The sequence below is a fragment of the Cervus elaphus genome, chromosome 23 (genome assembly GCF_910594005.1).
Source record: "Cervus elaphus chromosome 23, mCerEla1.1, whole genome shotgun sequence".
In the NCBI taxonomy this organism is placed as follows: Eukaryota; Metazoa; Chordata; class Mammalia; order Artiodactyla; family Cervidae; genus Cervus; species Cervus elaphus.
Genome location: NC_057837.1, coordinates 16,810,177 through 16,837,452, shown reverse-complemented (window position 1 = coordinate 16,837,452; position 27,276 = coordinate 16,810,177). Strand labels below are relative to the sequence as shown.

General features: G+C 33.7%; 1 protein-coding gene across 1 annotated transcript in view; it reads left to right on the top strand.

Moving 5' to 3' along the window:
* The window catches only part of UPF2 (UPF2 regulator of nonsense mediated mRNA decay), a 90,788-nt gene that overhangs the window by 3,231 nt on the left and 60,281 nt on the right, over positions 1-27,276 (top strand). Inside the window, exons 2-8 of the mRNA XM_043885097.1 lie at positions 1,892-2,271; positions 4,906-5,685; positions 15,094-15,254; positions 18,650-18,847; positions 19,317-19,466; positions 20,691-20,794; positions 23,348-23,433. Coding sequence (XP_043741032.1) covers positions 1,910-2,271; positions 4,906-5,685; positions 15,094-15,254; positions 18,650-18,847; positions 19,317-19,466; positions 20,691-20,794; positions 23,348-23,433 — 1,841 coding nt within the window. The 5' untranslated portion in view covers positions 1,892-1,909. The remainder of the gene's footprint in view (positions 1-1,891; positions 2,272-4,905; positions 5,686-15,093; positions 15,255-18,649; positions 18,848-19,316; positions 19,467-20,690; positions 20,795-23,347; positions 23,434-27,276) is intronic.

The window sequence follows — 27,276 nt, the reverse complement described above, 5'->3', positions numbered from 1 at the left end:
ATTCGCTCTTGAAAGTTTGCTTGCCTTAGGGCAGTCACTCAGTTTAGGGCAGTGGTGGGTATTTAATTGAAACTGCATGAGAAGTTGATACTACATTTTCCAGGTAATATAAATATTAACAATGTCTTCCCACATAAATAAGTAGTTATGCTCTTATTTTAATGATTGTTTAAACAGGATTAACAGCCCTTTTTTGTTCAAGTTCCACAAGTAGGGTTATCTGAAGCCTTTGGCTGTCATTGTCCAAAAAAATGCATAGAACATGGAAGTGGAGGAGAATAAGAGTAAAACAGAAACGGGAAGGAAGAGGTGGCTGAGATAAGATACAGACTATGCCATGTGCCTCCAAAAATCACTGAAAGTGCTTCAGTTGGCTTAGACTGTCTTTCTCTGGTAATATTTTGTTAGAGGGCTGAAATAAATGCTTTGTGTTTATAAAATATTTATTACTGCAAATGTTTTATTTGCTAATATAGTTTTTATTGATGTAATTTAAAACGTATATTGAAAATACTTGAGTACCGTGTTTAGCTTAAAATAAAAAAAAACCCTAGGTAGTTTAAGTAATTCTATACTTCTTAAATGGAAAGTATTTTGATTTTCTTGTGTACAACTTTCAAATGATTTAGGAGTTAAAACATGAAGTATTGTCCATAAAAGAAACGACATGAGAACACTGAGCTCTAAGTAGACATGTATTTTTAGAAAAGAAAATCATGAATTTTGCTGGAGAATACATTTTTTGTTCCAGAGTTTATTTCCAGTAAACTGTATGAAGCCTGTACTATAGACCAGTGGTCTCCAATAGAACTTTCTATAATGATGAAAATGCTCTATATCTGCACTGTCTGAGGCCGTACCCACTAGCGGCATGTGGAGTTGAGCACTTGGATTATGGATAGTGATGGAGGACTGAATTTCAGATTCTGTTTAATTAATTTACAGTGTAAGTAGCCACGTGTGGCTAGTGTGGTGGTTTTCAGCTGGTAGTGATTTTGCCCCCAGGGGAAATTTGGTGATGTCCGAGTAATTTTTGTTTTTTAAAACTGGGGTGATACTACTGGCATCTACTGTGTAGAAGGCAGGGATACTTCATTTACACTTTGTGCAGTGCACACGGTAGCCTTCCCTCCTCCTACCAGAGAACTCTTGCCCACAATGTCAGTACTCTTGAGGCTGGAAAACCCTGGGCTGGTGGCTTTTGTATTGGCAAATATAGAACAGAATATTTAATTTATGTATTATTTATAGTAATCATTATGTTTATAGACTAATTTTGACTACTAATAAAGAGATGAAAGGTATAGTTTAGTTTGGGATAGTTAGCAGTTTTTGTGTTTGAAAGTTTGATACAGTTAGAGCAGTGAGATGAAATTTACTAGTCTTGTCCATTTTACTAGTTGCTTCATAGGAGGTAAGAGCTTGTTTATTCTCCCACTTAAATACTTGAATATTGTATGATGTAGTGTCACCAGCATTTCTTAATGGTTATGAAGTATGGTGGGTGAAACTGGTTGAAAATATTCTCACATAGTACTGAAGTATTTATGATTAAATGATATGTCATTTAATATCAGCTGTGAAGTTGATAGTGGTTGGATGTAATGGGTACATGGAGGTTCCTTATATTGTGCTCTCTACTTCTTGTAGAGACTTATTTCCTGACTAAAAAGTAAAAAGAAAAAAAGTGCTTAGACATAAGCATAACTAATAATGGTAGAATATGGAATATGATCAGTGAATTATTTTATCACTGAAATAGTATTTTTGTATGCATTTTATTTAATCTCACAGTTGCCAAGTTGCATTAATATGTTCCACTTAACAAAATAAGTGTCACATTACTAAAAAAAAAAGTCACTGCGATTATAATGCTGACATTCTTTTACAGATTGTCTTGGGTAACATAATGCCAGCTGAGCGTAAAAAGCCAGCAAGTATGGAAGAAAAAGAATCTTTACTAAACAGCAAGGAAAAAGACTGCAGTGAAAGGCGGCCAGTGAGCAGCAGGGAGAAACCAAAAGAGGAGATCAAGCTTACCGTCAAGAAGGAGGTTATTAAGGTCCCTGAAGATAAGAAGAAGAAACTGGAAGAAGATAAAAGAAAAAAAGAAGACAAGGAACGAAAGAAAAAAGAAGAAGAAAAGGTGAAGGCAGAGGAGGAATTAAAGAAAAAAGAGGAAGAAGAAAAAAAGAAACATGAAGAAGAGGAGAGAAAGAAGCAAGAAGAACAGGTGAAACGTCAGCAGGAAGAAGAGGCTGCCCAGTTGAAGTAAGAACATTTATTCTAACTATTGATGTGTAGAAATAGGAAGATTGGAATATTTTGGAAAAACAATGATTATTTGAAATAAAATTTGCAAGGTGCAGTTGCTTGAGAGTTGAGAGTATCTTAATTCACTTGTTCTGTTAGTTTCACTGACTATAGGCATGCGTACAGTGCTTTAACTTTTGAAATTAAATAATAGTAACCTTTAAAAAGTTTTTTTTTGAGGTGGGGCAATTTGAGCTGTTTGTGCTTTTTAGAAAATCTTTTTTTCATGGTATAGTATGTCGTCTTTCTAAGTTGAAAATCTTTCTTTTTTGGCCATGCTGTGTGGCTGGCAGGATCTTAGTTCCCTGACCAGGGATTGAACCTGAGCCCTGGTGGTGAAAGTCCTAACTGCCAGGGAATTCCCGAAAATCTTCAGTTCTTAATGGCTGCTGTTGCATTTCTTATATATGCCAAACTCTATATTTGTATCAGTACCTGTCTTTAAGGCAGTCCTAATGAAGTAAGCTTGTTTTGTGGATTAATAAAATGAAGCTTCAAGAGATTAAATGACTTGCCTAAGGTCACAGTAAATAGTAGAGCAGCTGATTTTTGAACCTAATAGTAAAGCATCTGTCTGCAATGCTGAAGACCTGGGTTCATCCCTGGGTGGGGAAGATCCCCTGGAGAAGGAAATGGTAACCCACTCCAGTACTCTTGCCTGGAAAATCCCATGGACGGAGGAGCCTGGTAGGCTCCATGGGGTCGCAAGGAGTCGGACACGACTGAGCAACTTTACCTTTACCTTACCTTAGGCTGACCTTAAAACCATTGTCTTTAAGTACAATTCCAAAATGCTTCCCTTTTTTATCTTTATCAAAATCTATTTGTAACCTTGTAAATCTGTGCAAGTGACATAATGAACTGGTGAAAAATGAGGTAGTCCTCTTAGGAAGACTACCAGGATGTAGCTGAAATGACAGTTGATGAATAGTGCGTGAAACCTAATCCAATAATGCATGGGCTCTTCCCTTCATATATGTAATTTAAAAGCTGTTTGCAAATACGAATTTTTATGAATCTCTTGAACAGCTCAGTTACCTACTTACCAGAGTTCTTTAGTACCTCTGTTTTTAATGAGGAACTGGAGTCTTAGGTCTGAAAAGCAATAGCAATAGTTTTGGAATATTCAGAACTATGATTCTTGAGAGTTTCTTGCTTATTTTACTTAAAATAATTTGGAAGGATGTTGCATTTCACCATTAACTTTTCTCTCACCCTTCCGATAACAAAGAGCTTAAAAAAACAATAGTAACCAAAATGCCAACTTTTTATTTGGAAAAATTCAAGCATGTAAAAGATAGAATGGAATAAATTAGTACCCCTTCCCATCTACCCAGCATCTGCAATTACCCTTTTTTTTCCTTGAGTATTCTAAAGCATCACATTATTTCACCTGTAAATAAATAAATATGTAAGTATAAATATTTTCATTTTGTGTGTATATATATATACATTATATATCAAAGTATTTTTAATAAAGATGATATTTGAGTTATTGAATGCATGTAAGTAATGAGTTATACTCTCTTAACAAGTATTCTCACTGCTAGTCTTGTTTTTGTGTGGCTGGGAGGCCTCCAAGAGATTCATGTCCCTGTTTTCAGTGATAGATGTAACTCTTTGTTAGCATATTGTGGAAATATAGCATATATTTGTTAGCATATATATAGCTAATAATATAGCGATAATAGCATATCGCTATTAGTGGAAAAATTGTAGAATTATAGAGTAACTCAGGAATGGTTATCTTAGAAAGATGAAAATCTGTTTTATTAGAAATATATATTTTAAAGTTACATATTTTGGTGTCTCAGAAACCTCAGATTATCCCCATTCTCCCACTCCTGCCCAAGTTATTTTACTACTTCTGCAGTTTAAACATGTCCCATCTTTTTAGTGGAAACATAAGTAGATTTGTTTTTAAATCTTCTCAGGATAAACTAAGTCTGCTAACCTTTTATTAAAGTGCTTTTATCCTATCGTTTTTCTGGTTCCTGAATGAGCTTTTAATTATACTTGAATTTTAAGGCCTAAACTTTTATTAAGAAAGGTACTTTTATTAAGAGAGGTTTATTTAATGCTGAAGTATGGAAAAATGGTACCTAACTCAAAGCATTTTAATGTATTCTTTTGTAATTTTGTTCTTTAATTATTTTTTTGTGGATTTTTTTCCCTCTTTCCCCAGTGCTTTTATTTGGTTTAGGTTTTATATTTTCCCAAACATATTACTTTGTTTTTTTGTATTAAGAATCCTGTGTTTTATCCATTTATTTTTTTCAGCTTTATTGAGTTACAGTTGACAAGTAAAAAGTTATATTCATTTAGCTTGCCAGTTGGCAGAATGATTTTTAATCTAGTTATTAAAAATGCTCCACTCTGCCACTTTTGGTGTTATCAGTAGAATGAGTTCTCATTATCTTGTCATTAATCAGATGTCTTTAAAGTGATGAAAGGGCCTTTTGCATCTTTTGTTCCTCTTGGATTCTGTTGCTTTTCTAATTACTTTTTCATTGGCTTTCACTCTTATGGGATTCATCAGTTATGCTTCAAAATATACAAGGTATCTTACTTACTTGTTTGTTTTTTATATAGAGAGAAAGAGGAATCCCTTCAGCTTCATCAGGAAGCTTGGGAACGACATCAGTTAAGGAAAGAACTTCGTAGCAAAAACCAAAATGCTCCAGACAACCGACCAGAGGAAAATTTCTTTAGCCGACTAGATTCGAGTTTGAAGAAAAATACCGCTTTTGTCAAGAAACTAAAAACTATTACGGAACAACAGAGAGACTCCTTGTCCCATGATTTTAATGGCCTAAATTTAAGCAAATACATTGCAGAGGCTGTAGCTTCTATTGTGGAAGCAAAGCTAAAAATATCCGACGTGAATTGTGCTGTGCATTTATGCTCGCTCTTTCACCAGCGCTACGCCGACTTTGCCCCATCACTTCTTCAAGTTTGGAAAAAACATTTTGAAGCCAGGAAAGAAGAGAAAACACCTAACATTACCAAGTTAAGAACTGATTTGCGTTTCATTGCAGAATTGACAATAGTTGGGATTTTCACTGACAAGGAAGGTCTTTCCTTAATCTATGAACAGCTGAAAAATATTATTAATGCTGATCGAGAATCCCATACTCATGTTTCTGTGGTGATTAGTTTTTGTCGACATTGTGGAGATGATATTGCTGGACTTGTACCAAGGAAAGTAAAGAGTGCTGCAGAGAAGTTTAACTTGAGTTTTCCTCCTAGTGAGATAATTAGTCCAGAGAAACAGCAACCTTTCCAGAATCTTTTAAAAGAATACTTTACGTCTTTGACCAAACATCTGAAAAGGGACCACAGGGAGCTACAGAATACTGAGAGACAAAACAGGTGATTTTTCAAATGTTTCTCAGAATTGAGAATTTATTTTGGAGCTCATACTTTAAAAAATGTAAAGTCTTCATGCCACTGAAAGAACTTGTGGAAAAGGGCTTATTGCAGGTGATTTCTTAACATTCCAGGAAAATTTCACAGGGTAATAATAGTCTAAGTACTCATGTTTAAATGTGAGTCTTTGATAGATTTTGTTTCTGATTTTAAAAAAAGAAATTGGGTAAGTATATGATGAGGTCTACATTGTGGATTTTTACTGTGATTTAAAAATCTCCTTAACGTTGAGGGATAAGTTTTCTTTTTCTATCACTTTAACTTATCTGCTATTATTTTTTTGTGTGTTTCACTGTTTCTTTTCTATAGCAGGTTTGCTTTTGTTTTGTATTTTAGTTTATTGACATCACCATTGATACTTGCTCTTTTCAAGAGAATAGGTCATACATTAGTGATATCTTAGATCAGAAGTTTGAAAAATAGTGTACCGAAGTAACTGTGAAAAAATTCTTTAAATGCAACTATGTAAAGTGCATTTACAGGAGTCTTTTCTCCTGGGGACATCCATTCAAAATTCTAAAGGAATAATGTTTTTGCCTGTGGTGAAGATCCCTAATTTAGGCCACCCTCGATTATAAGATACTGTAGACTACTGTGTATCATCTGCACCTAGAAGGCATCAAAAGGCTAGAAGTTGATGCAATTGGTGGATATTAGGTCAGTATGGAGGTGTGTATGTGGAGCAGGGCTGAAGGTGTGCAGAAAGGAGGCAACAAGCGGTAGCCTTTGGCTGAATACTTTGCACCTATTGTAAAGTTCCTGTGTGGGGAGAACATTTACTCTTTTAAACCTGTAGTTGGGGAGGACTGGTTTACGTAGTTACCTCTAGAAGGTGCTTAACTTAGCCACAAAAGACTGCAATAGTGTATGCCAGTTGTTCACTTAGGTAAGGGATAAGATAGGAGCAGAGGCTATATGGATAAATCTGTGGTGGCTGAAGCTCACTCAGAGGTGAGAATTTAAGATGGCAGTGGTGTTCCTTAATGTTTCTTTAAAAAAAAGTCCTCATTTTGTGCTCTTGAATATCAAGGACTGTTTTAAACTTTGAAGAGGCAACTTCAGAATGTACTTCTGTAGTCAGTAATGGGTTAAAAAAGAAAGTAGTGTGTCTCTATTAATAATTTTCACATATATTAGCCTTCTTAGTTATGATTTACATAGTCATTTGTATAGTCTTTTTCCTTTTCCTATATGTTTTATCTAATACGTCACAGGTTATTTTGAAAGTATGCTTTTTTTTTTTTGGCAACTTTCTAAGTTTTTTTTTTTAGTTAAACTTTTTATTTTGTGTTGGAGTATAGCTGATTAACTGTGTTTTGATAGTTTCAGGTGGACAGCAAAGAGACTCAGCCATAGTATACATGTATCCTTTCTACATTTTCTGTTTTTGATTGGCCTCACAGAAGCTTTTAGGGTCTTAGAGTCTATAATGATTTAATCTAGTCATCCTTCCAATGCAAAATGCAATCCATTTAATAGATTATCTGACATAAATTATTCTGAAAACTTCTTGAACTTAGTGCTCTGAGCCATTTCACTATTGGACACACCTATTCCTAGCCTGTTTGCTGGGAATTTAAGCTGAAATTTAACTCTCCATATAATGGTTCCCTTTGATTTACTTGTTTTTTTCTGGTACAGACAGAATAAAGCTACTCTGAGTGGGGTTCCATGAACTGTTTACCTGTTCCCAGTGAATTAAGTAGAGAAACTGAGACAATACATTTAGACATTTTGATAGCAATTTTTCATTGCCATGATATTGTCATTATATTTTATAGCTGTGCAGTGACTGGAAAGAAAATTATTCCTTTACGACAGATAGTTTGAGAAGCATTGGCATGGGACATGTCTCTTCTTTTACACCATGATGTCTCAGAATATTTGCAGACTGCCAAGGTGTTTCCCTTCGATCTTCTCCAGGCTCAGTATGTCTGGTTCCCTCAGTTTGCTGCCTGATTTTCAGACACTTTGGATGTTTGTTTTTGATGCCTTCTTTTCTGCCTGTGGCCTACAGTTTTTATAGCTGCAGTCTTTTGACTTTTTGTTATACCTAAAGACAAATTTTTCAAATGGCATGCTGCCAAGCCAGTTCTTCACTTTGAACTAGAGACATAATTTTTTATTCCTGATACAGACTTAATTCTTAAACTTTAGGTACTTTTGGCATATTATGTTAGCCTAATGATAATTGATGGTGATAATTGATATAAATATATATATATTTTTTTCCATGCCACATGGCTTCTGTCATCTTAGTTCTAGGACCAGGGATTGAAATGGTGGCCCACGGCATTGAGTGCCCAAAGCACTGAGTCCTAACCACTGGCCTGCCAGGGAAATCTCAGTGATGTATATATTATTAATTATACTTATCCACTGTTCACATTTAGATTAGATTTCACATTTAGATTAGATAGGCAGACCTGTTTTTGTTCATGATTAAAGTCACAGAAGAAAATTTTGAATCAGGATACAGTGTTGAGACCACAGCTTTGTGGCCTTTTCCTAGAAACTTAGCTCGTGTTAATACAGAGCTGTTGACCTATGGTTGGTTATTAGAGGAGGCTATTTACTAAATGTAAATTGACCTTAGCCTGGGAGCAGTTATTTTATCACAGGAACTGTCTAATTATATGTAATTATTTGGAGGATGTGAGAATCTTAATCACAGTGTAGAAAACAGTTGGCATACGGCTTAGTAAGTCACTCATGCCTTAGGATAGCTTCAATTTGAAGAGCCTTTGTAAGTGAGGATTTAAGTGCCTCACTGAGCAAAGACAGGAGGAATTGGATTAATGCAGAGTCCCTACTTGGCCTAATGTTAGTCTCCTTACTTCTAAGAGGGTATTTTACAATTAAAATGGCCAGTTTCCAGAAGTTTCTTTCTGCCAATCATTATCCAGTAGATGTTTTGAAGTTTTTCTCTATCATAGGAATAGATCACAGATGGTTGTTTTTCTCAGTCAGGTTTCTCTTAGGCATGATAATGCTAGAAATCTAGGTGCCAAGCTAGTGAGTATTTAAGACTCATGTAGTTAAACTACCTTAAGCCTTTATCCACTGTCTTTAATGATGGTTTTTAAAAACATGAAATACCCTGTGTTTTCAATCTATGAATTGTAAATGCTCTTGATCATTCTGGTTAATTTGGGAGATGGCATGGTGCTTAGGGATTGTGAAGTGTTAGTCTGTACTCATTGAAGTCTATACTTAAAAATTTATTTAACCAATTAAAAGAAAAGTAATAAAACCTCTCGTGTTTTCTTAAAAACACTATAATGGATGAATGAAGGCATGACTGAATGAGACCTGTTGAGTCTCAGCTGTTCCTTTCTGCTGTTAGCTATGCTGATATGTATTAGTTACAAGCCCCTGAGGATTTACGGTTGTTAGCCAGCAATAAAATTCATCCTAGGGTTGGGTGAATTCTAATAAATGTGAATTTATAAGCTTTTTGTACTTGCTAAGTACAAAAATCTTATTTTTAAATGCATTTTGGTTAAGTAATTGATCTGAAGAGTTAAAATTAATATTTGCACATTTAAAATATCATCTAGTAGTATTTTCCAGTCTAGGATTAATAGTTTTACCTCTTGCCAAGTGTTATTTTTTATTATTTTCAGTGCTGTTACTTTATACTCGAAACGCTTTGTACTTTGAGATTTTATTCTCATTGAGGTAGTATAACCTAGTATTTTTTTGCATTTAATAAAAATTGGTTGAATAAATGATTTAATTTTATTAGATATAAATTATGTAACAGTTAATTTTTTGCAGTATAGTGAAATCATGAATTTAGATACTAAGAATACTTGCTTCAATAATTCTGAATTGTCTTAATTTCTTTTTTTCCTCCTTTATTGGTGGGAGTGGGGGCACATTTTCTTTTCAGTACTGGTGAATTATGACCTTCATGATGGCATGCTCAGTTCAACAGCAGTAAATGATTTGATTTAAAGTTTTGGAAGGAAAAAAATGTAGGTAGAATGTAGATTTTTCCCTTGTTAATGTAACCAGAGAGGTTTCTTTTATTAATGCAAATTCATGAGGCATTACTTTAACAGTGTTGAAACCTGAAAACACATTCACCTGACATTCAGTAGTATTGCTTTTACCTTTCATATTCTTTCCGGTTAAGTTGTACCTTGCCTTTACAGGAAGATTGTTTATTAAATGCAGTCCACGGGGTCGCAAAGAGTCGGACATGACTTAGCGAATGAACAGCAAGTATTAAGCACTATTAAAATGTTATGTATCACTGTACTTTATATTTACAGAGACTAGCAATTTTATAAGTGTTTCAAAATTGTTACCTCCTAGATATTTTCTAATCGAGTCAGTGATGTTGATATAATTCATTAATCACTGGGTACAGTTATGCTTAATTGTTGCTCTGTGTTCTTCATATAAGATTGTACAGCATTCATAACCAACTTCAAAATTGATATCTCCTTCTAGATATTTTCTAATTCTGAGTCAATGACTTTGATATTAGTTGATTAATAAATCTCTGGGGACAGTTATGCTTAACTATTGCTCTACTCTCTTCATATAAGATTGTTCAGCATTCATAACCAAATTCTAAAATGAAACCAGAAGAAAATTCAAGTTCTCATGAGAGTTTGATAGAACAGTAAAGATGAAAAGTGAAACCTAGTAGTTTTTCATGGGTCTGCTTCATGGTTATTTTTTCAAGATTTGGCCATGTGTTCTATGTTATTTTACATGAGTGGTTAAGGACAAAGCTAAAATAGATTTTCTGTATTCAAGTTTTTTTTTTTTTAATTTGGCTGAAAGAAGATTAAAATAATACTTAAAATTTTAAGTTCTTGCCTTTGCTACAGTGGACTCTGGCTTTTTTTTTTCCCTCATGAAAATACTGTTTTACTTTGATATAGTGCATCAGGTATATGATCTCATTTGATCCTCACAGTACCCTTGAAAGAAATACCTGTATTTTGAAGGTGATAGATGACATTTAGTTATTAAAGACCTTGCCCAATATGACTTTGATAGCAAATGACAGAATCAGTTTCTTTCTTATCTCTTCATTCTTTATTTTTCACATCCTCCATAGTATTCAGCTTCACCTGCATTTTGTTTAAGGTGTCTAATAAACCCATTAGCTACTCAGAATTTATAAGTCAAATCCAAATAAAAGAAGGACCCAAAAGAGAATATAAAACCAGCACCTTGGTTTGGGACAACTTGCCTTTGATATATGCATTTGAGAGACATCCTAATTCAATATATGGTACCAAGTGGATAATTTGAGAGGCAGTGTAATCCAGGAGTTAAGAGAATGAACTTTGGAACCAGACTGCTTGGGTTCAAGTTTTAGATTTGTCACTTACTCTGTAACTTTGAGCAGGTTACCTCACATCTCTGTGCTTTGGTTTTTTTCTTCTGTAAAATGGGATGACAGTAGCACCATATCTCTGAGGTACGTGTGAATGATGCATATGTGAATGCATATGTGTAAAGGCATTTAATAACAGTATCTGGCACATTGTAAGTATCAATAAATGTTGCCTGCTCAATTCTTCAGAAAGTTTTTCGAATGAGAATTTCTTTTTGTGCCAAAATGATTCCCAAAATGTGTATGTTAAACTTTTTAAACTTTCATAGCTTATTTTTAAAAATTCATTTTTAAAAGCAATATAAAGCAACAGAATAAACACTGTACAAAATAAAAGAAGTAGCATGAAGGCCAGGCAATAATAAAAATTTTAAAAATGGAAAAAAATGAATGTCTCAATATAAGAATTTTTTGAGGAATATGTGGCTTTCCTTATGAGATATATTGCTTGATTCCAGAATGGACTATTTGAGATAGTCAGATTTACAATATTAAATTAATGTTAAATATAATATAAAAAACACTCCAGAAATCAAGGACTGATGTATCTTAGAGGTGCTCCCAGATAGTGATATCTCATATTTTAGGTGCAAGACATCTACTTTCTTTTTTTTTTTTTACAGTGAATAAGACTTTGAATTAATTTTGTTTTCATTGCTTGCTTTTCATATCTTTAAAATAGTACCAGTTCCTCCCTATCATGCAGTGAAACCAGGAGAGGGAATGAACTTGTTTATAATATATTTAACAGTTGTACTTGGTTATCTCCAGTTATGACAAGTATTGGCAAACTGGCTTTCAGGCCAGATTAGTAATTACATGATGTTCAAATTTCAGTGTCCATAAATAAAGTTTTATTGGAACATAGTCACACTCATTTGTTTACATATTGTCTGTGCTGCTTTTGTGCTATGCCATCAGACTTGAGTAATTGCAGCAAAGACCATATGGTCTGCAAAGCTTAAAATTATTATTTGTCCCTTTGCAGAAAGTTTGCTGACCTCTGATTTATGACAGCCTCAAAAGAATGGTTTCAGTGCAACTTTCTGTAATAGATGTGCTTCTGAAGAGATCATAATTAAAATGATACATTATGAACCATATTTTCAGCTTGATTTTGCTTAGTGTTATATTCCCATGGAATTTGAATTCACATAAGAAATTTTGGTGAGATTTACACTGATATACAGAAAGTGTACTCTGGTCAGATGTGCTGTGTATGTGTAGTTCCCTCATACAGGCCTTTTAAAATTTAATCAAACTGAAAAAATTTCCTGTGGACTTCATAAACTTATAAGAACTGACTTATATAGTGCATTCATTAGAAATTGTTTCATTTAAATTTCTTTAGAACTTCTAAATGACTAGGGATTTTGAATTTTCAGGCACCTGCGATGGCTTCTTTCTCTGCTTGAAGTTTGTAGTCTTACTACATGCTGTGGAATTAGATATTAAGGAAATATATTTTAAATAAATGGTCAAGGAAAATACATATGACACTGTATGTTTTGTATATAATGGATCTCTTCTAATGCCTTTTCATTGTTGTCCTATACTGCTTTCTGACTGTAGAGTGTAAGGTTCTATTAGAAAATCAACCAAAATCTAAGCCCCCCTGCCCTCTAGGACTGTTCTTATTAGACAGTAACCTAAACATGTATGAATTAAGTAGTTAAGTAAATTAGTATTATTAAAAGTTTAATCGTGGAATTGAGGTTTTGAGGAGAGCGAGGAGTATCTCCGGAGCTTCAGAGTTTTAACTGGTTGCAGGAGGACTGACTGGAAGAGAATCCCTCTGCCAATGCAGGAGACGCAAGAGATGTGGGTTCCATCCCTGGCTCGGGAAGACCCCCTGGAGAAGGAAATGGCAACCCACTTCAGTATTCTTGCCTGGAGAATTCTGTGGACAGAGGAGCCGGGCAGGCTACAGTCCTTGGAGCTGCAAAGAGACGTGACTGTGTGCCTGCGCGCGCGTGAGGACTGGATAGGAGCTGAATGCACACATAGGGACCCCTCATAGAATTCAGTCATTTAACTGACTGGATGCAAAGTCCAGGCCAAAGTTTCAAAGTGAGGTTGATACGGAAAAAAGTGTTCACTTTCTGTTTTGATAAAATAGACACCGTCTTGCTACAGCTTGTATGTCATAAATCTTTAGTGAATATTGTATAACCTAAACTGGATGTGTTTTCTTCAAATGACCAGAATGCCAAATTATTAGAGAAGTAAAGTTCCATGTTATGGTATTTTGAGATATTTTTCAATTTTGTTTTAAGCACCGAAATAATTTTGAGTCTTAGTTGTCATTAGAGGTTTTGAAATTCCTTGGAACTTGTATCCCTTTTAACATAATTTGCTTCTGAATAAACTTTAAAAATTTTTATTAATATTTCTCCTAATTGTAGAACATTCTAGAGTAGCCTGCTTTTGAGTATAATTTATTCAAATCATTTATTTAATTTTAATGGCTTTTTTAACTTGAAAAATGATGTGACTTCTAACTAAAAGTTCTACCAAGCTCATTTGAAGTAATGTCAGTCATTTTTCATGGCTTGAATATTTTTAAATACTTGAGTTTTTGTTTTAATTTAAAAAAATTCATTCATAAAGCTTAATGAAAGGAAAGTTAGTTTGAAATAAATATTTGAAGAGAGAAATTGTTCTTTAATGACAGTGTTATTAGAGGAATACTGTTTGGCCTGGATTATTATGGTTAAACTGTCTTGGCATTTTACTAATTTGTTTGTAAAATGATATTGTCTAATGTGTATTTAAATCATAAGAAAATAAGTGAAAAATTCTCAGTTTAGATCCTACTAGGCCAGATATTGGGGAAAAAAGGATTGGATTTAATGAATTGTAGTTGTTCTTTGTATTGATCTATCTAGTGTTTGTAAATGGGACCTGATATTCCTAAAAATAGAAAATGTTAATATTTTAAATATTGTAGCATTGAAACAGAAGTTCCTGTTGATAAGAATGGGGGAAGATGGGGAAGTTTAGAAACGTTCCAAATAAGCAGAGATAATTAAGTGTAGGCAAGGATTTTTTCTTCATGAAAACTTAATTTTATATAACTTTTAAGAAAAGGACAACACAAAAAAAACCGATCTAACTTATTTTCTTCTCTGTTCAGAAGAAAACTCAAGGAATAAAAATACTTTTATATATTACTTTTGAAAATGACTCAGTTTACAATTTATAATTGACTTTTTGAAATCCGTATTGTATTTGCATTAAGGTTTATAAATTTCATGTCTTACACTACTACATATTTAGTTGTAGAAAAATTGAGTCCAATTATAGACATTTCAACCATCTAAGCTAATATAGTAAAATTTTTACTTGACTGTACAATTGAAAATTTTCATTACTTTTACATTTCTGTTAATAACTGGGGGGTGGCTTATTAATGAACTGTTGCAGAGTAGAAGAATACTTGTGTCCTCTGCTCCTCAGAGTGGCCTGTCCTTGATTAAGTGGGTTGCTCCCGTGATATTTGTTAAATGACTAAATAAAAGTGCTTGCATAGTAGATTGAGAATTCACTGTAGGGAAGATGCAGTCTGTTTCAAGATAATCTTGAATCAAATCATTGTGAAAGTTTAAAGGTACTGAGTCTCTAACCTGTTTTTGAAAACCAACTTGTGTATCTGGGGTATATGACTGTAACAAAATACTAAAAATTGATTAGTGGTATACTGTTAAATTCTGTATTTCTCCAGGCATACTTGTTAATCACACTTCATATTTTCTGAAGAACCAATGTTAAATTTTAATTGCTTACAAAATGTGTTTGTTTAGGTGAATTTGATGATGTAAGTTTTGATTTTCAGATACATCTTAAGTATTAAACATAGGTTATTAAAGAAGGTTGTGCTAATAAGCTTGTTTGAAAATTTCAGATTTTACGGAACATTCCCAGTATAATAATAGATGATCACATCTGTTTTGATAAGATTGTCAGATTATTTCATCATTTGTTTATAGGCGTATTCTACATTCTAAAGGGGAGTTAAGTGAAGATAGACATAAACAGTATGAAGAATTTGCTATGTCTTATCAAAAGCTATTGGCAAATTCTCAATCTTTAGCAGACCTTTTGGATGAAAATATGCCAGATCTTCCTCAAGATAAACCAACACCAGAAGGTAAGATATCCTTAAAAATAAACACTGTGATTTTTTTTTTTAGTAAGCATTAATCACTTCTATCTCTCTAGTCTTCTCAGATGTGTATTATTGAAATTGGATGTTTTGAAATGCCTTTAAAATTTTTTTAATGAAGTAGTATTAAGACCTAATAAAAACCTTGGAAAGCTACTTAAAATGCTTCTCTGAATGGAAAAGTCTTTGTGCTTAGAGCAGTGAAGCCTAACTCATAATGATATGATGGGTTTCTTTAGGTTCTTTTGTAATAGATATCCTTAGATTGTATCTAACAGGGCCTGTCTTAAACCGTATTTGGGACTATATAAAGATTCACGGTATTTCTCAGGTAATAAGGTGGATTGGACCTTTGGGATACTAATATTTCTATGTTTATTTTTATTTTTAATTTAGTTGTTTTGAATGATGTATTATACATTGTTACTTAGAACTAAAGCCTACCTTGCAGTTTTATAAGATAAACTTACCATTTTGTAAAATGAGTTATTTCTCATATTATTGCAAAGGTTTTAAACTTCCTTTTTGGTAGGGCTCCTAATACATTGCTTTAATATATTATACCAACTACTTGAGAAGTAAGTTGATAAATGTTAATACATTATTAATTTTAAAACTATCTGAAAATCCTGTTTACTTAAAAATCTTAAGAGTGAAGTATTTGTAAAGTATCCCTTTATAATACAGGAAGGTATTTTGTATTTTACATCCTCAATAAGAAAATATCCATTGTATACTGTGAAAACATTTATAGTCCTTCCTTGGTATCTTCAGGGAGCTGGTTCCAGGACCTCTGAGGATGCTCAAGTCCCTCATAAAATGGCTTAGGATTTGCATGTAACCTGCACACATCTTCCCATATACATTAAATCATCTGTAGATTACTTATAATACCTACTACAGTATAAATGTAAATGCTATGCAACAAAATTAACAAAATTCTGCCATCATTTTAAAAAGATATTTTCACTTGGTACAGAATTTTAGGGTGAGATTTTTTTTTTTCTTTCAGTATTTAAAGATGTTGTTCCACTGTCTTCTATCTTTCATTGTTTGAAGTGAGAAAGCTGCTATCATTCGTGTCTTTGTTCTTTTTAAAATAATGTGTATTTTTTTCTGATTGTTTTAAAATATCATTATCACTGATTTTAAAGAACTTAATTATGATACTGGCTTGGTGTGGTTTACTTCATGTTTCTTGTGCTTGGGGTTTGTTGGGCTTCTTGAATCTGGGTTTATAATTATCAAATTTCTCAAATCTTGACCTTATTTCTTCAAATATGTATTCTATTCCTGTCTCCCCTTCTATGGGAATTCAAATACCACTATGTTTGAAGTTGTCTTCTCTGTGCTTTAGTATTTTTTTTCTGCCCTGTTTAGTATTGGTTAGTTTCTATTGCTGTGTCTTCCAAATCACTCTTTTTTCCTTTTATGGTATATGATACTCTCATGTAGAGATGTAGAAGCTAGTTATGTTTTCCATGGTCTCCGGTATGCTTAGTGTATCTTCTAGCTTATTGAGAATGTGAGATATAGTTGTAATAACTGTTTTAATGTCCTTGTCTTAGTTATATCATTTATATCACTTCTACATTTATTTAATTGATTGATTGATTGATCTCTATACCTTTGGTAATTTTTCTACTTTGGTGATATCAATCTTTTAAACATAATCTAATGGGTCAAAGTAATAAATGCTTGTTTTATTTAGCATTATCCTGATTAGTACTGAGGTTAGGATCTTTTCATATACTCTTTGACTTATCTGTTCAGAGGCTTTATCCATTTTTTTCTATTGAGATTTTGGACTTTATTTGCAGAAGCTCTTTATATTATGGATATTAACTCCTTTGTATAAATATTGCCAGTATTGTCTTCTGGTTTGTCCCTTGCTTTTTTTTTTTTTTTTTGCCACACAGCATAGCTTATGGAATCTTAGTTCCCTAACCAGGGGTTGAACCTGAGCCCTTGGCAGTGAAAGCTCAGAGTCCTGACTGCTGGATCGCCAGGAAATTCCCTGCTCTTCTTTATGTTTTTGTTAAAAAGAAATTAAATTTATCACTCTTTTCTCTTATATTGGTTCAGTGTCCTGTGTTTAAATATGTTTTTTTGTAAGGCATGTAAGTAATGAGTTAGAGAGCCAGTACTTTATTGTTTTTGTCCTGTTCTTCCTAAATGACTTTTTTTTTTTTTTGTTAATTGTTTATTTATTGAGAGACTATTTCTCACCCCAGATAGTCATAGTTTCATAGTTCAGGAACACAGGAAAGTGACTAACTTCCATGGAACTCAATCCAAGAAATTCTTTATATTCCAAATCACTTTGCACTCTGAAAAATACCAGCCTTCCTCATCTCCTCAAAATCTTTCATGGAATCATAATTTCTGTAGAAATCTGCATATGCCTTCTTTCTTCGTTCAGCCACAGCAAACTTATAGAAAGTTGCAAACCCCAGAGAGACCATGAATGCTCCAACAATATGAAATCGCAGACGTTTGGCCAAGAGGCCACGCATCTGAGGTTTTGCCAAAGCAGTGGACATGGTAGATCTCCTTCTCGGCGGCTCAACCGCAACGTCCTTCCAGGCTGATGGAGAAATGGACGGCCCCTAAATGACTTTTAATGAATAATCTAATTTTTCTCAGGGTTAATTTTAATCTGCATGATCATTTTCTTATAATTCTAGTTTGGAGAGAAGTACAGTGAGAATAGATAAAATCATGAATGGTCTTGTGATCATGAAGTAGGAAATTGCTTTTAATGTTCTGAGTTTTAAGCATCTATAGTTGTATGCAAATGTAGACTGTGTGTGTGTGTACAAACACATGGTTTTCCACTCCCTACTGAAATATGTATATATGTCTTCATCATTCCTTCCCTTCGTTTCTAGTTATTTATCAGTTGACCATTATGGCAATCTGTTTTATACCAAGTGTAATACCTAAAGGAGGGATGCTTCTTAAGGGTTTATGGTAAGATAAACCATAAACTTGCGAACATAATTGAGATAAAATCATACAGAGTGTTGGGAGTAGTAAAGATGCTTCACGGCGGAGGTGGGACTTCAAGCTAAATGTTTAGGAATTGCCAGGCTTATGTATTTCTTACGTTGGTTTTAAGCTTTGTGAAGATGGGCCTAATATATCAAATAGATACTTAATCTCATATCATTTGCTTAAAACTTCAAGAGAAAAGCATGTTTATCCTGTACTTTTCTTTGATCTGTTCTGGTTTAGAGCTTTACTTAAAACAGAATTCAATTTTCTGGTAAAGATGGTTACATGCATAATCAAGAGTGCTTGTTGACTGAAGAAGTATCTGTTAATTGAAACATTGAAGATTCGTTGGTTTTAATTCCCTGTGATTTATTTTACTGTAGAGCATGGGCCTGGAATTGATATATTTACACCTGGTAAACCTGGAGAATATGACTTAGAAGGTGGTATATGGGAAGATGAAGATGCTCGGAATTTTTACGAGAACCTCATTGATTTGAAAGCTTTTGTTCCAGCCATCTTGTTTAAAGATAATGAAAAAAGTTGTCAGAATAAAGAGTCCAACAAAGATGATTCCAAAGGTAAATGCTAGAGGACAAATTTTTATATTAAAGTGCTATAAATTTTAGTTTCAAAATAATATTTGTAAAAAAAATTTTTTTACTTACTAGTTTTGTTATATGAACATTAAGTCACTAGATTAAATGAATGACGGAATAATATGGGCATCTTAATTAATTTGAGTCCACTTTATCTAATCAGATTTATTTTCTCCTCAACATTACCACAAATCCTTATGGCCTGTATGTCTCCATTCATCAGTCCATCCATCCATTCATTTCTTCACTGAACAGATGGCATACACAAAGAAATTATGGTTTTTGTCCTCCATGAGCATAATGTATTTTTAAGAATTTAAACATCAAATTTGCCAGATATAAATGTAGATTCTAAGAAAAATGTTGCAGATTTTGTGAATATTTAATTTTTTGCAGCAGGATTTCAATATGACTTTTAATTCAGAGATACTGATTCTTTGATTTCAAACAGAGACAAAGGAACCTAAGGATAATAAAGAGGTATCAAGTCCTGATGATTTGGAGCTTGAGTTGGAGAACCTGGAAATTAATGATGACACATTGGAGCTAGAGGGTGGAGATGAAGCTGAAGATCTTACAAAGAAACTTCTTGATGAGCAAGGTAAACACTTTTGCCCAAAATTTTAATTTTTGATGTTTTTTAAAAAAATGTAATGTTTTATTTATTTTTTGGCTATGCCATGCCACTTGTGGGATGTTAGTTCCCTGACCAGGGATTGAACTCAGGCCCTAGGCAATGAGAATGCAGAGTCCTAACCAATGAATTGCCAGGGAATTCCTAACTTTTGTTTAGTGTTTATACACAAAGCTCTTGCCTGTGAATATGGGTCTTTACTCTAATTCCTTGTTCTCCTGTTGTTTCTAGGCCCTCACTTTTTTGGAATTTGATTTAGAACAGAAACACTACATGTCCCATATTATGTGACTACAAACTTTAGTGATAATCTAAATCTTAATATTTTTTGCACTTCCATACTTTTAGCATTGTCCTTAATGTATTTTATTTCTGATATAATCTTTACAATCTTAACATAAATGCATTTGAAAGTTGAGAGATATAAAGACAATTGGTATATCAGTTCATCTGTCACTTTTATCCATCTTTACTATTGAGTAATGTTTTGTATTTAGTAATAAAAATATCAGTTAATTATTTCCTGAATACTTCTGTCAAGTTTCTTTATTAGTTAGGATTCTTTATTAGGAGAATGCCTTTGTCAGGGTTGCCTTTCTCTGTGGGCTTCATTGTTTCCTACTGCAGATTCATTCTCTAGCTCTCCACGTCATGAAGGGAGGGAGGCATGGCTGGAGGGTGCCCTCGGCTCAGACCAGCTAGTGACATCTGAGAAAAAGAAGGATTCTCTCCCACTGTCTGTATATAAATATCTTGGAAGGAGTTGGCTAGTCCTGCGTCATGCTTGCCTGTGGCGAGAGGAGTAATGGTATCTGTGCTTGGGCAGCACCCTTTCCCAGCAGAATCCTGTGGATTGCCTTTGAGGGCAAGTAGTGATCATACTGTTAATTGAAGACATGGGAAAGTGGATGTTCAACAGATAAAAATAGTAGATCTGCTCTTAGAACTACATGTAACTTACGACTTCTCATGTAAAAGTTTGCCCTTTTATTGTTGATAAAGACTAGTGATTTAGGCTTATGATTCTAAAGATACCCTTTCTTTCAAGGGTAATATCTGAAAAGTGCTTCATTTTTCATAAGAAAAGTGCTTTAGATTATCTGTGCCTCAGATAACATCTTATTAAAGGTTTTTATTCTCACATTGTCTTTGTATATTTCCGAACCTACTTAAAATCCAATTTCATATTAGAACAAGAGGATGAAGAAGCCAGCACTGGATCTCATCTCAAGCTCATAGTAGATGCTTTCCTCCAGCAATTACCCAACTGTGTCAACCGTGATCTGATAGACAAGGTATGAGTGCCTCTGTGTAACTTTACTCAAAGCACGTAGGATAGCTCAAATTGGGAATGTCTGTGGTTTTTGCAGTTTTGCCTGTAGAATGAACCATTTCTTCAAATGGAATCTAATATAGGAATTCAGAATGAACACAGTTGGAGCCATTTGTAGATACTGTGTTTGGGGGTGGGACCCTCTAGAATCCTGTAGACTTGACACTTCTCACCTTCACATATTGCCACAGTGTGAAAAATACTGTTTTAGATCAGATGTTTTTAAAGTACTCTCTGTAGATTCCTGGTGTCTTTTCAGGTACTTTCAGCGTGTCTATAAAGTCAAAACTCTTTTCATACTAATACTAGGAGTTTTCCCCCCACCTTTTCACTGTTTTTGACATTTGCAAAAGTGATGGTGTGTAAACCTGGCATTTTAATGTGAAGTCAAGCTGCATTGGTAGCAGACTCTTAATAGTAGCCGTTGTAGTCTTCATTGCTGTGCATTTGCAATTAAGAAACAATGTCACTTTAACTTAAAGATCTCTTTGATGAACCTATAAAAATTAGTGATGTTTCATCTCAACCTCTGAGTACACTTCCTTTTAACTTGATAAAATGAGAAGGATGTGTAAAGCGTGTCTACTGACTCAAGGTTGCTTCGAGCAAAGCCATTTGTATGACTGAGTTGCGAGCTAAACTGCTGCTTTTTATAGAGAGTACCATTTTTACTTGAAAGAATTGAGGGATGAACCATGGTTATTCAGACTTGGGTATTTAACAGCCATTTTTCTAACATGAACAAAATGAGCCTCTCACTTCAAGGGAAACAATTAAAAAGTATTTACTGCCAGTAGATAGTAGTTGCCAATTTCCTAATTTTTGTTGAAACCTAGTCCATTATTAGCCATTAAATGTTTTTCTTTATTTTTTCTTTTTATTTTTCAAAAAATATTGACTTGAGAGGTGTGTGTGTGTGTGTCTGTGTGTGTGTGTGTGTGACATTTTCTAGTGTTCACCAGTTTTTTTCTGAGTGGATGACCTTTGGGGTTTTTATTATCCTAGTCCACAATTTTTCAGTATTTCATGTGGGTGATTTACTTGAAGGAATTTTAGTGTGCTTTCAGCTTTTCTTTTTGTTATTCTAATTAGCTGTAGAAAGCTTTAATGTTATAGAATATAAATTTTAATAAAATTTATTATACTCCCTTTACAAGCAGAAGAAAAAGTTTAAATTGGTTTTACTGTTGACTAATTCAGTCTTGGTGAATACTTTCAGTGTGCGTTTACTGGGTTTGAATCTAATCAACATTAATTGGGTTTTATTTCATCAAAAGTTTTTAGCAAATGGAAGGTGTTTCAGTGAGTGTGTCACTGAAAAATTGACATCCCTTATAGGGAAATCAGAGAATCTTTGTAGAAAGAAAGAAAAGTGAAGTTGCTCAGTCGTGTCCAACTCTTTGCGACCCTGTGGGCTGTTGCCCACCGGACTCCTCTGTCCATGGGGATTCTCCAGGCAAGAATACTGGAGTGGGTTGCCATTTCCTTCTCCAGGGGATCTTCCCAATCCAGGGATCGAACCTGGGTCTGCCACATTGCAGGCAGACTCTTTATTCTCTGAGCCACCAGAGAATCTTTGTATTTGATCCTCAAATCTACCTAAAGGTTGAGAAATTAATAATAAAATAATTATGTGAAGCTATAGAAGGAAAATACTGGTGATACCCAATAGGGTTATTTGATAATAGTTATTTTCTTTTTAAAATCATCTTAAATGTTTTCATAAACTATGTGTATTGAAAATCTTTAAATAATATACATACCTGTATTTTAAAAATACTGATTACTCATAATTTTGTTTTCTGGTGGTTTCCCAGAACATATACTTCTCCCAGCTTTTCTTCTACACTTACATTAGATTTTAGATATATTTATAAAATATTTGACACATTTTTGTTATTAAAATATAGAATAGTGGATTGCTATACTAAATAACAATTATAGTCCTATGATGTGGTTTCTTTAGTTTGTTACTATATCTGATTGTCAACAGTAAACCATTTTAGTTGGTGTTGAAGCACTTACTCTTAAATGTTTCTGGTTATAATCTGTGTCTATCTCTCATACCTGGTTTGTCTTTATTCTTTTTTAATCCTTTTTAGCATTAATAATTTTCTTGGTTCCTGGCTTCTTGCTACTTTGTAACTTCTATCAGAAAGCTTTCCTGATATTAACATTGATCTATGAGATCAAAAGCATGGTTTGCACATTTCATGCAATTATTTGCCAAACATGTCACCATAGGTCTTCAGTCTACCCACTGGAAGTTCTGTTTTTAGCACTAGATTGCAATTAATAAGTTTGTGAAATATGTTTTGAGATATATAAGGAAAGAGCTTAAGCTTGATGATGGTTAAAGTTTGGAATATCCTTGTAATACTAGTGTCTTAAAACCATTGTGAACTGTTTAGGAACTGTTAGGAATCCATTTTAGCATACTGTTTTAGTAGGTAAATTGAGTTTTTTGTTTTTGTTTTTATTTTTTTAAGAAAAAAGTTTGCTTTTTCTCCTTTAGGCAGCGATGGACTTTTGCATGAACATGAACACGAAAGCAAATAGGAAGAAGCTGGTACGGGCGCTCTTTATAGTTCCCAGACAAAGGTAGGTTTAAAAAGAAAAAAAGAAAAAGTAATTCTTAGTGTCTTCCTTGTCAACGGAAGTTATTATCATTGTTGTTAGCATATTTTCTAGAACTTAACTTCTCACTGATTTTTGTTCGTGAACTCTAGTGGAAATATTCCGTCTGACGCTTTCCTGTTATTTTAAGAACAATAGGTACTTAATAATAACTTAATCATTGCTAGAAGCAAATTTATTTACAGCTTCTCCTCTGAGGAGAAAAAATAAATAGTATATTTTTTTTTTTTGGAGAATTTTTATTTTGTGGAAAGATCAGAATAAATTGATTGTATCTAGTTCTTAAGTGTTGTGTTTAAATGAAAATTTTCAAGGTTTTTTTTGGTCATTATGCTGGTTTGGACTTGAAAGTCACATTGGTGATTATGTTGCTAGTAATTCAGGAGGTGTATTCTGTTTTATAATGCTGATAGAGAGTTCTAATGCTCTCTTAAACTAAGTTAAAGCCTCTACTTCACCCACATATTTTAGGACCATAGCAGGTCATAGGCTGTTGACTTTAGGAACTTGGAGAAGATCTACTTCTGTTTATTCAATAGGGAATAATTACAGGATTTTGTTAACTGTTACGATGATTACATACATCACAGGTAATATAGATACTTCCCCCAGAAAGATTCTGTGGGATTTCACTAAAGATTTCTTAAGCAAAATTTTAATTTGGTTCATTTGTTGGTCTCTGATTGGTAACATTACTCAGTGAAACCAAATCACTACTTTTTTCATTTATATTGGTTTTTATCCCTGTCAGCAGCCTTAATATGAGCATTTGGTTTTTCATTTTATTGGGGTAAGGGAGATAGGATGTGCTAATGTAGTGAGTAGTAATTCAGAATGATCTAATTGAGAAAATCTTAGATGAATTACTTTTATTATGTAAAATTATATACTACATTTCATCAAATCTGAGGTGCCATGATTGACGAGGTGCACCTTTATTTCATGGACAACTAAGAAAATAATATTGCTGGTTGCTTAAAAGGTTTCTGATTGTCAGACACATTCTGCTTTCAAACTCAAAATTTAAAATAGTTTTTGCCTTAATATTTTGGACCATTTTTAAAAAGTGGTTCTTTTTTACCTTTGCAATGGAATGTTTACTTGCATAGTTTTCTTTTCAACTGTTTATATGAATGAATAAACACGTAGTAACAATTATCTGAACTTCTAGCATAGAATGAAGAAAATTAAGCCAAAATAAAAGGCTTTTTTAACAAAAGAATTACGCAGTGATATTAAGTAGTTTATTTATAAAAGAGCATTTTGTCTCCCTCTATCCTCATTCCATCCCACTTCCCTGTCCATGGAGAAGACTGAAAATCTATATATATACACTCTTACTTGGTCTTATGCCAGTTACATTCTTTGTTACTGGATTTGTCTGCTTAGCTCAGCAGTTAGCCGCAAACTAGAAGTAGTTGGAATCTGCTAGAAACAGACTTGAAAGTAGTAGGAAGTGACAGTTTATGGTCTGAGAGGAGAGAAAAAATAAAGATATATGTACTTAAAATGCATGGCCTTTTGGAGCCATGAGGATATACCTGAAATATAAAAATAAAATAATTTAGGTTTCTTACAGTCAGCTTGAGTGATCAGGAAAGTTAAAATTATGTTCTAAAATTTATTCATTCACTAAAGATCTACTCTATACTGTGATTAGTGCTGGAGGTACAGTAGTGAACAAGACAGATTCAACTCTTGTATCCGTGCAGTTTACAGTTGGGAGAGGAAGAGAGAATTCCAAGTGCAGTTGACAAGAAGAATCCCAGCGCTCTTTGGAGTATGAAACAGAGGAACTGATTGATTTAGTGTCGGGAGTCAGAGAAGGCTGCCTGGAACAGGGGTCATTTAATCCAGTTACTGGGAAAGGAGTGAGTGAGGCGAGGAATGGGTGAGGAGAGGAAGTGTCGAGAGCATTTCTGATAGAGGCAACATTGTGTGCAGAGCCAGAGACAAGGAAGGTCACACAGCAGACTACTGCAGAGACCTCTTCCTTGGCTTCCCCGGACATTGTTGTCTAGATTAAGCCGCAGGAGGGAGGCATTTTTACTTCTTTTTTTCCAGCACTGAGCACAATGCCTCACAGACAGAAGGTGATAAACTTGTGTAACATGGTATTTAATGCTGTTTCTTATCTAGCCCCTTTTCAACTTCTTCAGTCTTCATTCTAGCTATTCTTCGTCTTGCAAAATCCTGCTCTGTAATGATTTCTTGAATACCCTTTGCTCTCTACTTGCAAGCCTCTGCTTTCTGCTCTGTCTGGGATATCCTGTTTTTATTTACCGAAAACTTCTGACTTAATCTTGAACTCTTAGGATAAGAATTATCTTCTCTGAACAACCATCCTTATTTTCCTTATGTATATATAGGTGCTCTTTTATAGACTTTCAACATAATGTCTTCACACACATGAAGAATTTGACACATCACATTAGGCATATTAGTTACAGCCCAATGTTGGTTTGCTGCCTGTATTCCTATGAAACTAAAAATACGGGGCCTTTAAAGAGGACTAGATCTTTTCATTTTGAACCTCCCCAACATCAAGTATAGTATTTGGTACACAGTAAGTGCTTCAAAATATTTGATGAATTAATATTGGTCATATGCAAATTAAAATTTTTATTAAAAAATAAGTAAATGCATTCATAGGACGCAAAACACTGAAGTGAAAAAGCTTGTGCTAAAAAGTGTCTTTATCCTTGTCTCCGCATCTGCTCTCCTCCCAGTAGGAAGCCACTGTCTTGATTATTGTGTATCCTTCCAAAATTTCCTTTGCATGTGCAGGAATATGCCAACATTCTTATATTTCCTGTTTTTTAGATAGGAGCAACTTATTGTACTTATTCTTCCAAATTTTACTATTTCACTTAACAGTATTGCTTGGAAATCTTTCATATCAATAATAAAGACTTCTAGTGTTATTTTCTTTTAAATTTAGCAGCAGTTTCCTTTTATGAATGTACTATATTTAATCATTTTGGACATTCCAATCTTTGCCATTACAAACAATCCCAATTTTGTACTTTTCCTCTTTTTTTTGTACTTTTTGTACTTTTCCTCTTTTTTTTGTACTTTTTGTACTTTTTTTGGTACTTTTGTACTTCATCCTCTTCATTATATTAGCTAGTAGATTATTCATTTATTTATTTTTCATTATTTTAGTTTTTTTCACACACATGCACACAAAAACCCAGTTTCTAGATTACCTGTGTGTTCTACTGTTTTATTATTTTCCTATTGATTATTTTTGGATTTTATCTTTTATTTTCTTCTTTTTTGTTTCATTCATTTTGTTCCTTTTTTGGCATTTAATATATTGCTATCCTCTTACCTGGTTTTAGCTGTATCTATTAGTTCTGACATGTGATTTCTATTTTTATGTTTTCTAGAAATTCTTCATTTTCTGACTTGGTTAGTAATTCATATTTTTATCATACTATGATTAGAGAATACTGTGTGATTTTTGCTTTTTGAAATTTTAAAAAATTTTATTTGTGGCCTATTACATAGTCAGTTTTCATGAATATTCTCAAGCATATTTGGGGAAAGGGGGTGCCTCCCTCTGTGTGTGGTATTTCCCTCCCCTTCCTGTAAGGGACGTGAATCCTAGTGAGTGTCTTTATTTTTCTCTATGGCCAAGAGTCCCTCCTTTGTCCATTTAGTCCATCTAGCCTGAGTTGACGAGAAAAATAGAATGAATTAATTTAATAGTTACTTGAGTGCCTATGACTGTGAGGACCCAAAGGTTTTATATGTGTGTATATGCAATAGAGAAGTTAGCTGCCTTACCTTGTCTGTATAGTT